Source organism: Nomascus leucogenys, chromosome 9 (assembly GCF_006542625.1).
Source record: "Nomascus leucogenys isolate Asia chromosome 9, Asia_NLE_v1, whole genome shotgun sequence".
NCBI classification, from domain to species: Eukaryota; Metazoa; Chordata; class Mammalia; order Primates; family Hylobatidae; genus Nomascus; species Nomascus leucogenys.
Genome location: NC_044389.1, coordinates 65688459 through 65702663, shown reverse-complemented (window position 1 = coordinate 65702663; position 14205 = coordinate 65688459). Strand labels below are relative to the sequence as shown.

Sequence of the window (14205 nt, the reverse complement as noted above, 5' to 3'; positions counted from 1 at the left end):
CCCTGTCTCTACTAAAAATACAAAAATTAGCTGGGCGTGGTGGCACACGCCTGTAATCCCAGCTACTTGGGAGGCTGAGGCAGGAGAATTGCTTGAACTGGTAGGCGGAGGTTGCAGTGAGCCGGGATTGTGCCACTGAACTCCAGCCTGGGAGACAGAGTGAGACTTGGTCTCAAAAAAAAAAAAGAATGGGAAAGTGTTAGCAGTAATAGTTCTTTGCTTTTCCTCTAATGGTGTTTCTCAAATAAATTTACTCACTGTTGCTTCTTATGATTAAACTAGCTCTGAATGTTGTTGGTTGGGTCTTTTGTCTTCCTGGTTCACTAATAGCCTTTTAATGCTACATTCTTCACCTTCCCGTGTAATTGTTTTGTGTACCAAAGGCTCTTAAAGACTCTGACCAAGTAGCACAGAGTGATGGGGAGGAGAGCCCTGCTGCTGAAGAGCAGCTCTTGGGAGAGGTACTTATTTTTTTTTTCATATTATATTGGACAAATTTGTGATATTTGTGTATCTCACATTAAAATAAGGAAAATTTTCTTGACTACTTATGGCAAAATAAAGTTGAAATAAATTGTTTTCTTTGAGATGTTTAGGATAGGAATCTATTTACCTATACTGACAGAAATATCATCTCCAGACTCTAGTTCTCCAACCTTGTTTCTGGATTATATGGTTTAAAACTAACAATTGATGTGAGATTGACATTATTTGGTCAGATGACTATTAGGATGTCAAACTGAAAAGAGATTTTATTCAGACATCCTCATTGCATTGCATGTAAAGTTAATGTTTTTCTTGGCCTATAATTTTGGGCCAACTATCAGTGGCATAGGCCTCTGAATTAGTACTGAACATGGAGTTGAAGTAAAGGATATTTCACTAAACTTATTGTCATGATTTTCAATAAATGTGTCCTTAGTTGATAATTTTTGTAAATAATTAAGAAGAGTCCTTGAACATGGAGTTACATCATTAATTTTTCCTTTTAATTTTCTGGGTGTTTTTTTATTTAACCACTAATGAACAAATCTGTAATTTACTTTTCTTGCTTTCTACTTTTATTTCATCTTGGAAAATTAATCAACAAGTTCTTCTCATCTCATCTTTGGCTTTTTCATTGTTCTTTGTGATATGTTGACTATGGAATGTTATGTATAATTTTTTACTAAGTTATAAAAATAATTCAGTAAATTTAGTCTATTACAAGATGATTGCAAAAATCATTCTCCTTAGAAGTGGATCACCTAGAGTTTAATTAACAAGGGAATAAAGAATATGGATAAAATCTTACTAAAACTTTGAACTAGGCCAGGCATGATGTTTGCTCATGCCTGTAATCCCAGCACTTTGGGAGGCCAAGGTGGGAGGATCACTTGAGGCTAAGAGTTCAAGACTAGACTGGACAACATAGTGAGACCCCATCTCTAAAAAAATAAATAAATAAAAAATTAGCCAGGCATGGTGGCACATGCCTGTAGTCCTAGCTATTTGGGATGCTGAGGTAGGATCACTTAAGCCCAAGAGTTCGTGGTTGGAGTGAGCTCTGATCACACCACTGCATTCCAGCCTGGGTGACAGAGCAAGACCCTGTCTCATTTAAAAAAGAAAAGAACTAATTTTGAGAATATTTAGACAGAATTGTAAGATACATAGAGAAATGTACTTTCATTTATGTACAACTAGACTATGTATTATCAAATAGAAGATCATTTGGGAATGCACTCATGAATAATAGGTAAGAAAAATATGCATTTAATGAAATAGTAGTCATCAGTGTGTACTTTTGGTTCCCTGAAAAAATGTGTTTAAGGAGGTAAAATCTTCCCCTTTGTCTTAATGAGCTATTTGTTTCATAGTAGCTTACACATGGAAGGCACTCAATACCTAATAAATCGTGCATTCTTTGGCCTTATAGTTCAGAGGTCCTTAAATAAGGATAAATTGTTGCTAGAAAGCAAATTTGAGAAATAATGAGTTAAAAAAAAGAAAAGTGGCCGGGTGCGGTGGCTCATGCCTGTAATCCCAGCACTTTGGGAGGCTGAGGCGGGCGGATCATGAGGTCAGGAGATTAAGACCATCCTGGCTAACACAGTGAAACCCCGTCTCTACTGAAAATACAAAAAATTAGCTGGGCGTTGTGGTGGGCACCTGTAGTCCCAGCTACTCAGGAGGCTGAGGCAGGAGAATGGCATGAACCCAGGAGGCGGAGCTTGCAGTGAGCTGAGAATGCACCACTGCACTCCAGCCTGGGCGACAGAGCGAGACCCTCTCTCAAAAAAAAAAAGTATTTTTATGCAAGTTTGTTAATGAATGTAATTAGATCAGTGTCTCTGATTTATTCCTTAATGTGAATAACTTAAATTCTTAATTTCTTTGAGTTTTTCAATTCCAAATGCTTCTCTTTAGTTGGGGAAAGGGAATCAGGGTTATAGATATTCTCCTGTAATAGTCAACATTAATAATTAAGCATATTTGCAGATGGTGCAGTGCTGTACTCTGCATTAAAATTACCCAGATCTAAAATGCCACTGTACTTGAATACTGGATATTTACATTCAGATGTGTGGATAACATAGCACAGAAGATAGATATTTCATCTCATGTAAGAAAGCTGTGTTTTTCTTTAAAAATTTATCTCTAATCTCTGATATATTTTTATCTTATTTTGAATTTTTATGCATGGGAGAGAAAGCATTTAAAATTATTTGCCAGCAAAATGTCTCCATTATATTTCTTCTAAAGAAAGCATTGAGTTTATTTTTAATCAGTCTTGCAGGTAGTCTCAGAAATTTATAACAGAACTGTATATATTTTTACCAGACTAACCCACTGTTCCAGGTATGACTAATTTGAGTGAACATGAAATGTATACTTGAATTTAAGTGTATTAATAAATAATGTACTTATATTACTTTTATGTTACGGGTACCAAGTGATTTTTTTTTTCATTTTTTTTTTATGATTCAGTTAAAACAAAAACACTTTATAATCAAATCCAGTGGACAGGAATTCTTAGATGTGTAAAAGTAGGTTTGCTTTAAAATTTAAAAATAGTATAATTTAAAAATTATACTGGCGTGGTGGCTCACGCCTGTAATGCCGGCACTTTGGGAGGCCAAGGAGGGCGGATCATGAGGTCAGGAGATCGAGACCATCCTAGCTAACACGGTGAAACCCCGTCTCTACTAAAAATACAAAAATTAGCCAGGCGTGGTGGTGGGCACCTGTAGTCCCAGCTACTCGAAGGCTGAGGCAGGAAAATGGCGTGAACCCAGGAGGCAGAATTTGCAGTGAGCCGAGATCGCGCCACTGCACTCCAGCCTGGGTGACAGAGCGAGACTCTGTCTCAAAAAATAAAATTAAATAAATAAATAAATAAAAAATATATTTTCCGTATTTTGAGCCACTCATAGTTACCTAAGAAAACAAAGATTCTTCAGCTTCATTACTGAGATACCAGTAATGAATATGTACATGTTGGTTTGTTTAATAGTGTTCTTTTTTTTTTTTTTTTTTTTTTGAGACAGAGTCTCGCTCTGTCGCCAGGCTGGAGTGCAGTGGCGCAATCTCAGCTCACTGCAACCTCCGCCTCCCGGGTTCAAGTGATTCTCATGCCTCAGCCTCCCGAGTAGCTGGGGCTACAGGTGCACACCACTGCCACCAGCTAATTTTTGTATTTTTAGTAGAGGCGGGGTTTCACCATCTTGGCCAGGATGGTCTTGATCTCCTGACCTTGTGATGTAATCTGCCCGCCTCAGCCTCCCAAAGTGCTGGGATTACAGGGACGCACCACCATGCCCGTCTAGTTTTGTATTTTTAGTAGATATGGGGTTTCACCATGTTGAGCATGGCTGGTCCCGAGCTTCTGACCTCGAGTGATCTGCCCGCCTTGGCCTCCTAAAGTGCTGAGATTACAGACATGAGCCACTGTGCCCAGCCTGTTTAACCAGTATTCTTCATGACCTTGGATTTTATTTATGATTATATAATGGGAGGTAATATTTAGGGAAGTCATAGATCTTAGTGTAAATTTGGATCTGAGAACTTTTCTGGGATAACTTGGTATGTCATCTACTCTGTAGATGAAGAATCGTGTGTAAATTTTTTTTGTCAGTAAATCATTCCACAGTTTTATTCTGGCTAAATTGTTGCTTTTTTCATCTCTTTAGCACATTAAAGAGGAAAAAGAAGAATCTGAATTTCTACCCTCATCTGGAGGAACATTTAATATCTCCGTCAGTGGGGGTAAGTACTTGTTGGTTTTGATTTCTAATTTTTTTTAACCATTGGAAAACAAATAGTTCCTGCGTTTAAGTTAAAATGCTTCAAGTCAGGTGCTGTGGTGCATGCTTATAGTCCCAGCTACTTGGGAAGTTGAGGCAGGAGGATCACTTGGGCCCAGGAGCTTGAGGCTATCCTGGACGACACAGTGAAACGCTGTCTCAAAAAAAAAAAAAAGTTTTATCACAGGTGGTAGAGTGTGAGAAAGAACTCACTTTTCCTTTAGTACAGTATATGTAATCAGTGCCTTGGGAAGGCTGGTGTGTTCAGACACCTAGGTAATCTTTGATAATCCAGTTAAAGCAGTCTGGAAAATGTATTATTTTATATGTATCTCAGCATATTTCTATAGATCTCTTCCATAAATACCAATAGCTTGTGTTAGAAATTAATCCACTAGTAATCAAAATTAGTGTTGTGGTCTCCATTCATGTATATATATAAAAACTGATAGATGTAGTAGTTTGTTGTTGGTTTTGGTAACAAAAACTCTATTAACTTGGATGTATTATCTTCTTGTTGCAGACATTGATGGTTTAATTACTCAGGCTTTGCTGACGGGCAATTTTGAGAGTGCTGTTGACCTTTGTTTACATGATAACCGCATGGCCGATGCCATTATATTGGCCATAGCAGGTGGACAAGAACTCTTGGCTCGAACCCAGAAAAAATACTTCGCAAAATCCCAAAGCAAAATTACCAGGGTATGTTATTTTGAAAATAAGCAATAACGTATTTATCTTTCTAATTATAAAAACAATACACTGTTATTATAGATAACTGAAATGCAGAAACCAGTAAAGAATTTTAAAAACTCATTCATAATTCCTTGACCTGGAAATAGTTGTTGGCATTTTGGCATGATTATTCTAGTTTTGATGTTTTTGTATATATTAATAATTTTAAAGACGGGATCTTGCTCTGTCACCCAGGTTAGAGTCCGGTGGCGTGATCTTGACTCACTGCAACCTCCACCTCCCGGGTTCAAGCAATTCTCCTACCTCAGCCTCCCAAGTAGGTGGGATTACAGGCGTCCGCCACCATGCCTAGATAATTTTTGTATTTTCAGTAGAGATGGGGTTTCACCATGTTGGTCAGGCTGGTCTCGAACTCCTGACCTCAGGCCATTCGCCCGCCTCGGCCTCCCAAAGTGCTGGGATTACAGGCGTAAGCCACCATGCCTGGCCTTATTAAATTTTTTAATTGTGGCAGGGCGCAGTGGCTCACGCCTGTAATCACAGCACTTTGGGAGGCCAAGGTGGGTGGATCACGAGGTCAGGAGTTTGAGACCAGCCTGGCAACATGGTGAAACCCCATCTCTACTAAAAATACAAAAAATTAGCCAGGTGTGGTGGCGGACACCTATAATCCCAGCTACTAGGGAGGCTGAAGCAGGAGAATCTCTTGAACCTCGGAGGCAGAGGTTGCGGTGAGCCGAGATCACACCATTGTACTCCAGCCCGGGCAACAGTGCAAGACTCCGTCTCAAAAAAAAAAACAAACAAAATTTTAATTGCTCTATAATATTTCTTGGTAAGAATATGTAATGTTTCCCTTATTTTGTTATGTTTAGGTAGTTTCCAGTATTTTCCAAATAGAAATAAACACCCTTGTTTATATAGTGATAAACACCTTTGTTGTGCCTAAAGACTTGTACAAATTTCTGATTATTTAAATTGAACTGTAGTCATAGAAGAGGAATTTCTGGCACAGAGGGTCTAAATTTTTTTTTAACTTTTAAGTTCAGAGGTACATGTGCAGGTTTGTTATATCTAACAAACTTATGAGTAAACTCGTGTCATAGGGGTTTGTTGTACAGATTATTTCATCACCCAGGTATTAAGCCTAGGACCCATTAATTATTTTTTCTGATTCTCTCTCTCCTCCCACCCTCCAATAGGCCCCAGTGTGTGTTGTTCCCCTCCATGTGTTCACATGTTCCATCCTTTAGCTCCTATTTGTAAGTGAGAACATGCGGTATTTGGTTTTCTGTTCCTATGTTAGTTTGCTAAGGATAATGGCTTCCAGCTCCATCCATGTCCCTGCAAAGGACATGATCTCATTCTTTTTTGTGGCTACTTGATGTTATTTTTACATCATAAAAAAAGTAATTTTTATCGAAATTAGTCTTCATAAAAGTTGTACCAGTATTGAGTCCCATCAGCCTCATCTCATCTCATTCTCTCCTCTGTTATCTTTTAGCCACAGTGGCTGCCTTGTAGTTCCTCCCTCACTCATTGCATGTTCCTTTCTCACTGGAACTTTGCGTCTGTTGTTCCCTTGGCCTGGAAGGCTTTTTCCTTCTTGATGAAGTTAATTCCTGCTTGTCCTTCAGATCACGTGTCAAAAGTCTACATGCTTGGGCAGTTTTTCCTGATCCATCTGACCAGGTCACACCTTTCTATTAAAGGTTCTGATAGCATCTTGTATTTTTCCTTCTCAGCACTTTATGAAATATGTTGTCAGTTGTTTTTGTTGTTGCTGTTGTTTCTTGAGGAACAGTAATACCATTATTATGTCATTTGATTCAAAAATATACTTCATTTTGCTGCTGCATTTGGCATGAAATACTTGACACGATTAATTAGCCAGAATTAATTTTTATTGCTATGTTAAAGACTTTTAATTCTTCCTTTGTTTTCCTTTCTCAAGCTCATCACTGCAGTGGTGATGAAGAACTGGAAAGAGATTGTTGAGTCTTGTGATCTTAAAAATTGGAGAGAGGCTTTAGCTGCAGTATTGACTTACGCGAAGCCGGATGAATTTTCATCCCTTTGTGGTAAGAGATGTGCTTTATATTTAACTGCATTTACATACGTGGCAGGGTATATTGTAAATAAACTTAAATGACAAATTTTATTAGAAACTTTTTAAAATCTGCGAATCACAAAAAAGAAGTTCTCATTTCAGTGCCTTTCTCAGATTTATTAAATACATCTTCATACCTACTTTTTTTTTTTTTTTTTAGTCTTTTAGTGATTTTGGTTTTAGACAGACAAGAGTTGGAATCTTGCCTCTGCTACTTAGTAGCTGTATGATCTAGGAAAAACTACTTTCTAAGCCTCAGTTTATTCATCTGTAATAGACCATAAGTAGCTCTCACTTTATAAATGTTAGCTATGATAAAATTAATAATGATAACATTAGAATAGAAATTACCATTATAGGCCATGACTGAACTGGTGGCTGAGGAATAAATATTTGCAAGAAAAGCTTAAGGCTACTAGTATAAAAACAAATAGCCATTTGCTGCCTTGAAAGAATTATAAGAATATAAAAATTACAAGATACTAACTGCTTTTTTTTTTTGGAGGTGGAGTTTTGCTCTTATTGCCCAGGCTGGAGTGCGATGGCACGATCTTGGCTCAGTGCAACCTCCGCCCCCTGGGTTCAAGTGATTCTCCTGCCTCAACCTCCCAAGTAGCCGGGACTGTAGGCATGCACCACCATGCCTGGCTAGTTTTGCATTTTTCGTAGAGACAGGGTTTCACCATGTTGGCTAGGCTGGTCTTGAACTCCTGACCTCTGCTGATCTGTCCGCCTCAGCCTCCCAAACTGCTGGGATTACAGACGTGAGCCACCATGCCCAGCCATAACTGCATTTTTATAAGTAATTTATACTAGACTTAGCTACCATTGAAAAATCTACTCCAAATGTGCCGTTAGGGTTTTTTTGTTCAAATGTTGTTCCCATTTATTGTTTTTCTAATTTAATTAATAAAAATTAGTTGTACAGTTAGATAATAGTTTTGTAAAATCATTTATTATATACAATTTTTCATTCCTATTCATTTAACAAATGCATATTTACTGAGCATTTAGAGTGATTTTGTTTCTGTATGCTATTCATTGGTTATGAAGCTTAATCCATGCCTCTGAAAATATTATTTAGCTGCTCACAACCTCATATACAGATTGCCTTGGATATAATCTTATATTTTCCTCTTACTTACAGATCTTTTGGGAACCAGGCTTGAAAATGAAGGAGATAGCTTCCTGCAGACTCAAGCATGTCTCTGCTATATTTGTGCAGGGAATGTAGAGAAATTAGTTGCATGTTGGACTAAAGCTCAAGATGGAAGCCACCCTTTGTCTCTTCAGGTAGTATCTTTGAAACAAAAGGCACTTAATTTTTAGGGTTGTCTTTCACCCTACTTATCATCAAGTTATAATCTATAAGTTCATTTCTTCTATACATTCAAGAACTTCTTTTGCTGGATAATTATATGCATTTATTGCTATCTTTGAAGAAGCAAAGTTTGAGATGATAGGACAGGAAAATGGGGTTGCAGCTGTTGTAAAATCATGGTTGTGATTTGTGAGTTTATTGGGGGAAATTGGTGGCAGGAGGATTGAAAACAGCTCTAGGGTTTACCTCTTTTTCTGTGTGCTCCTCTGTCTGCTTCCAGTGGCTCTGCCTGCCATGAGGAAAGAAAGAAGCAATGTGGGTAAAGGAATAGGAGGCATCCCCAATACCAATAGAGAATCTTTATGGTTAAGGGAAAATGAAAGTGAGAGGTAAATGGAATCCCATGTAACAGAGGTCCCCAACCCCCAGGCCATAAACCAGTACCAGTCTGTGGCCTCTTAGGAACCTGGACTCACAGCAAGAGGTGAGCGGTGGGTGAGCGAGCATTGTTGCCTGAGCTCTGCCTCCTTTCACATCAGTGTGGCATTAGATTCTCATGGGAGCACGAACCCTGATGTGGGCTGTGCATGCAAGGGATCTAGGTTATATCCTCCTTATCAGAATCTAATACCTCATGGAACAGGCCAGGTGGAACAGTTTTATCCCGAAACCATCCCTCCTGCTGGCCTGTGGAAAAATTGTCTTCCACGAAACCAGTCCCTGGTGCCAAGTAGGTTGGGGACCACTGCCACGTGACACCAATACTCAAGCAAGAGAGGAAGTAGAAAATGTGGGGACTATTCTCAGGCACTAACTATATATTACATATTTTTTTCTAAGCATTTAAATCAGAGTCTTATGATAATTTTACCATATAATATTTCTCTTTCTGGAAAGAGATTTTCTCAGTAGAGTCGGTGCTTTAAAGATCACTCTACTGAAACAAAAAAAAATGGGTAGGAAATCAAGGTTTTCCTTTTAAGAGCTTCTGAGAGAAAAACACTTGTTTTACCGTTTTGGTTTTATGCACTTAGGAAAGGCAGAAAGGTAGGCTATCCTTATGCTTTCTACCAGAAGCACAGCTCCCCATTGTGGAAAGATTTGGTATTGAACAGCCCATGAGAACTTTGAGTTAAAATAGTAAACTCCTTTGGAAATCACATGCCTCTGTCTATGGGTCACCTCATAGTAGTACTATTTTTATAGGATAGATGGTGTGATGTTGTATTAGTCCATTTTCATACTGCGATGAAGAAATACCCAAGACTGGGTAATTTATAAAGAAAGAGAGGTTTAATGAACTCACAGTTCCACATGGCTGGGGAGGCCTCACAGTCATGGCGCAAGGTGAAGGAGGAGCAAAGTCATGTCTTACATGGTAGCAGGCAAGAGAGCATGTGCAGGAGAACTGCCCTTTATAAAACCATCAGATCACTATCAAGAGAACAGCACTGGAAAAACCTGACCCATGATTCAATTACCTCCTGCTGGGTTTCTCCCATGACACGTGGTGATTATGGGAGCTAGAATTCAAGATGAGATTTGGGTGGGGACACAACCAAACCATATCAGATATTTTCACTCATAGTTCCTCCCATACAGGCTAGAACACAGTTTCTACCTTTAGACACCTGCCTATCATTTTCACTTTGACTATTTGCCTGTTTTAGCTCACTAGACAAGTATCTGGTAGCTTAAGGATATTTAGGAAAAGGTGGTAACCTTCCTATCCTACCCTATCCGTAAGTAAGAGGCCTTCTTCCTCCTTACTATTTCACTTACCTAAATAGTGGCTGTACTTTTCTAAGAGGGATGATAACAGGTACTAGTACTATACTTTTAGTGGGTTTTAGAAATCTTAGTAACTCTTAATCTTTTCCTGCTTCCTCTCATACATGGTCTTGATATTTCTGTTTGTTACTCATTTTTTTCATTTAGGATCTGATTGAGAAAGTTGTCATCCTGCGAAAAGCTGTGCAACTCACTCAAGCCATGGACACTAGTACTGTAGGAGTTCTCTTGGCTGCGAAGATGAGTCAGTATGCCAATTTGTTGGCAGCTCAGGGCAGTATTGCTGCAGCCTTGGCTTTTCTTCCTGACAACACCAACCAGGTAATTGGAATTGACCATTTTTGTAATGTTTGAGTAAGGTGAGTCCAGTAGATAACACTTAGCATTAGACGTAAACATATTAGTAGGTAGAATGTTTTGGAGCAGTTGAATTTCTGTAACCTGACTGCAGGTAAATGTTACTGACAATTCTTCAGGGATCATTTTAGGTGTATCTAAGCTGTGTTAGAGAGATAGGATAATCTAGCAGTGCGATAGATTCCTTTGTACTGACATAGTATTTTAGGAAAATGAATAGGGAAAAGACCAACTTTTTATTTCTAAAGCCAAATGCTGATTCTTCATACAAAGTTCTGTGTAGGAATCTTTTATGTCAAAAAGCTGTAAATGTTAATGTTTAATCAAACAAATGGAGTTGTTAAAATTTTTAAAATCCCATATGTTCCATCCCAGATAGTATTGAAGTTCATTCTGTATGCCATTTTAGTTTGATACTGTCTGTGGGCAAGTATATTTTTATGTATTCAGAGCAGAGGGAACTAATTAGATTGTCCTTACTTATTGCACAATAAAACTTGGGCAAAACTATACTTGTTTCAATTCAACTCAACAAGTGGGTATAGAATGGTGAGTAAGATTGCCAAGATCCTTCCTCTAGGAAGCCTCCAAACTCAAGTTGGCTATGGACAAGTAAACATGGGATTCCAAAAGTGTGATATAAGTACTGTGATAAGGGTATTGGTGCTGTGGAACACAATAAAGAGGAACCCAAATGCAGTCATGGAGCATGGGTAAAAGTACAGGTGAGGCCGGGCGCTGTGGCTCACGCCTGTAATCCCAGCACTTTGGGAGGCCGAGGCGGGCGGATCACAAGGTCAGGAGATTGAGACCATCCTGGCTAACACGGTGAAACCCCATCTCTACTAAAAATACAAAAAATTAGCCGGGCGAGGTGGCAGGCGCCTGTAGTCCCAGCTACATGAGAGGCTGAGGCAGGAGAATGGCGTGAACCCCGGGGGGCGGAGCCTGCAGTGAGCCGAGATCGCGCCACTGCACTCCAGCCTGGGTGAAAGAGCGAGACTCCGTCTCAAAAAAAAAAAAAAAAAAAAAAAAGTACAGGTGAGGTTTGAGGAAACTTTTCCACAAGAATATATCTGCATTTTGCGTCTGATGGAGCTTGATTTTGAGCCTTGCAGATACTGTCTTGTCTCTATACTTTTTTATTAATCACTTTATTCTGTTTTTTATGTATTTTTTTAGTCAATTGTTTTTAGTATTTTGTCTGTTTTAGAGAATTATTGATAAATTTCATTGAGTAAAAGTACATAATATTCTCCAGGACTGTGGAGGTATGACTCTCTAGTTGGTTTTGTATACACTTAGCTATAAGATCCATCTCATTTGTTTCTGAATTGTTGATGGGAATGTTAGATAGAATAGCTGATACATAATCTTTTCCTTTGTGGTGACTTTGGCATACTAGTTTTGTTAAGACTTTTTACCTAATAAGTAAAAAGTTGTAAGTAAATAGTTATATTAAGATGTATTATAAGAACCTTTATCTTAAGACTAATTTGCTTTAAGGCCCGTAGCTCATCTAGCTTAAGATTAATTCATTTTCAGTACCATTTATAAACACATCCATTTTCCTTTTTTTTTTTTTTTTTGAGACAGAATCTCGCTCTTTTGCCCAGGCCGGAGTGCAGTGGCGCTATCTCGGCTCACTGCAAGCTCCGCCTCCAGGGTTCACGCCATTTTCCTGCCTCAGCCTCCCGAGTAGCTGGGACTACAGGTGCCCGCCACCGCGCCCGGCTAATTTTTTGTATTTTTTTAGTAGAGACAGGGTTTCACCGTGTTAGCCAGAATGGTCTCGATCTCCTGACCTCGTGATCCGCCCGCCTCGGCCTCCCAAAGTGCTGAGATTACAGGCGTGAGCCACCGCCCCCGGCCAAGCACATCCATTTTCCATACATTATTCTTCATGCTTTTTTTTTTTGGACTTTAAAGAACATTCTTTAGGCCAAAAAGCATAATTTTGATGTTGTTTCCTATTTATCTCAGTAGACCCTGCCTTTTTTGGTGGGGGGAATATGTCCTGAGACTTTGTGATAGCATTGTAATATATAATTCTCCCCCTTAAAAGGTAAATAAAATATGCCTAAAACATTTAAATGATCCCTTTAAACCTTTAACAAATATATAGGAATGTATAATTTTTAAAGATACTAAAATCTTGCTGAAACATTTTAACACATTGCCGTTTTGTTATTTGTTAATACTTAGAGCATATATATGGTCACCTCATACTTTTTAAAGTCTCTATGCAAGTAGATCTGTATGAGCTACAGATCTGAATTTCACATCTTAATCTTTATTTCAAAAATCTCTTTTAACATTTTCATCTCTTAAATCACCATTTTCTTCAATAACCATCTTTAGTAGTTGATTCTCTTTGGTGGCCTCTTTTAGTTACAGTCTTTTTTTTTTTTTTTGAGACGGAGTCTCGCTCTGTCACCCAGGCTGGAGTGCAGTGGCGTGTTCTCAGCTCACTGCAAGTGCTGCCTCCCGGTTTCATGCCACTCTCCTGCCTCAGCCTCCCGAGTAACTGGGACTACAGGCGCCCACCACCACGCCCAGCTAATTTTTTGTATTTTGAGTAGAGACCGTGTTAGCCAGGATGGTCTCGATCTCCTGACCTCATGATCTGCCTGCCTTGGCCTCCCAAAGTGCTGGGATCACAGGCGTGAACCTCTGCGCCTGGCCTTAGTTAATAGTTTTTAAAGTAGTTTTGTAATTTATGAGCATTAGGTAACCACAAGAAAACATCAAAAGAGTAGTAATGATAAGTGATACTGGTTTTGCATAGTAACCATGAGGTAGGTATAATTCAGATCTCTGCCTCAGTTAAATTACAAGTTGCACTGTATGTCATGGACCTTTGGTGCCAGTCTTGAGTAATAGAAAGCACAATGTCAAATCTGTGTGTCAGGGTCTATTGTATAATACCCAGCATTATGAACAAAAAGGGATATCTTGATGAATAATCTGATTAAGAAAATTAACATGCTGTCATATACCTGGCTGAACCCTTAACAGTCTGCTGTTTTTCCATTCCTTTTCAGCCAAATATCATGCAGCTTCGTGACAGACTTTGTAGAGCACAAGGAGAGCCTGTAGCAGGATATGAATCACCTAAAATTCCGTACGAGAAACAGCAGCTGCCCAAGGGCAGGCCTGGACCAGTTGCTGGCCACCACCAGATGCCAAGAGTTCAAACTCAACAATATTATCCCCATGTGAGTGATATGGTCCAGATGAAGTAGGAACACTTTTGTGCTCTTCAAATTGGTGGTTTTCATTTGTTCAGCAGGAGACCTTCTCTGATATGGTAAAACTAGACAATATATTGTTATAATAGATCTACTTTCTAGATTCTTGAAGTTGTATTTATGATCTACTTTTTGAAATCATCTCTCTCATTTGGTCAAACAGATTATATTTTAAATATAAATTGGTTTTAAGCTCTCTAGGGAGATTTGTTCTATTTCTCTGTCACTCAAAGTTCACTTAAACATGTACATCTACTATTGAAATTTCTATTGGATTCATCTAACAAGCTGTAAAATAGCAGGAACAATCTTGGTGATTTGGTTGTTTTATAAAATATTTTTAGAAGATAGTATTTTTTGAGTATTCTTAATCATTAGTATAGGTTTAAGCTT

General features: G+C 38.7%; 1 protein-coding gene across 11 annotated transcripts in view; it reads left to right on the top strand.

Annotated features, from left to right (window-relative positions):
• SEC31A (SEC31 homolog A, COPII coat complex component) overlaps positions 1-14205 on the top strand; it is a 76113-nt gene that overhangs the window by 31279 nt on the left and 30629 nt on the right. For 7 of the 11 annotated variants that reach the window (XM_012499450.1, XM_030819072.1, XM_003265821.4 and 4 more), the window contains 7 exons: positions 384-461; positions 4173-4248; positions 4810-4988; positions 6937-7063; positions 8240-8385; positions 10352-10525; positions 13606-13779. In XM_012499450.1, coding sequence (XP_012354904.1) covers positions 384-461; positions 4173-4248; positions 4810-4988; positions 6937-7063; positions 8240-8385; positions 10352-10525; positions 13606-13779 — 954 coding nt within the window. The remainder of the gene's footprint in view (positions 1-383; positions 462-4172; positions 4249-4809; positions 4989-6936; positions 7064-8239; positions 8386-10351; positions 10526-13605; positions 13780-14205) is intronic. The other 4 variants (XM_012499451.1, XM_003265820.3, XM_003265818.4 and 1 more) reach the window with 1 other exon arrangement.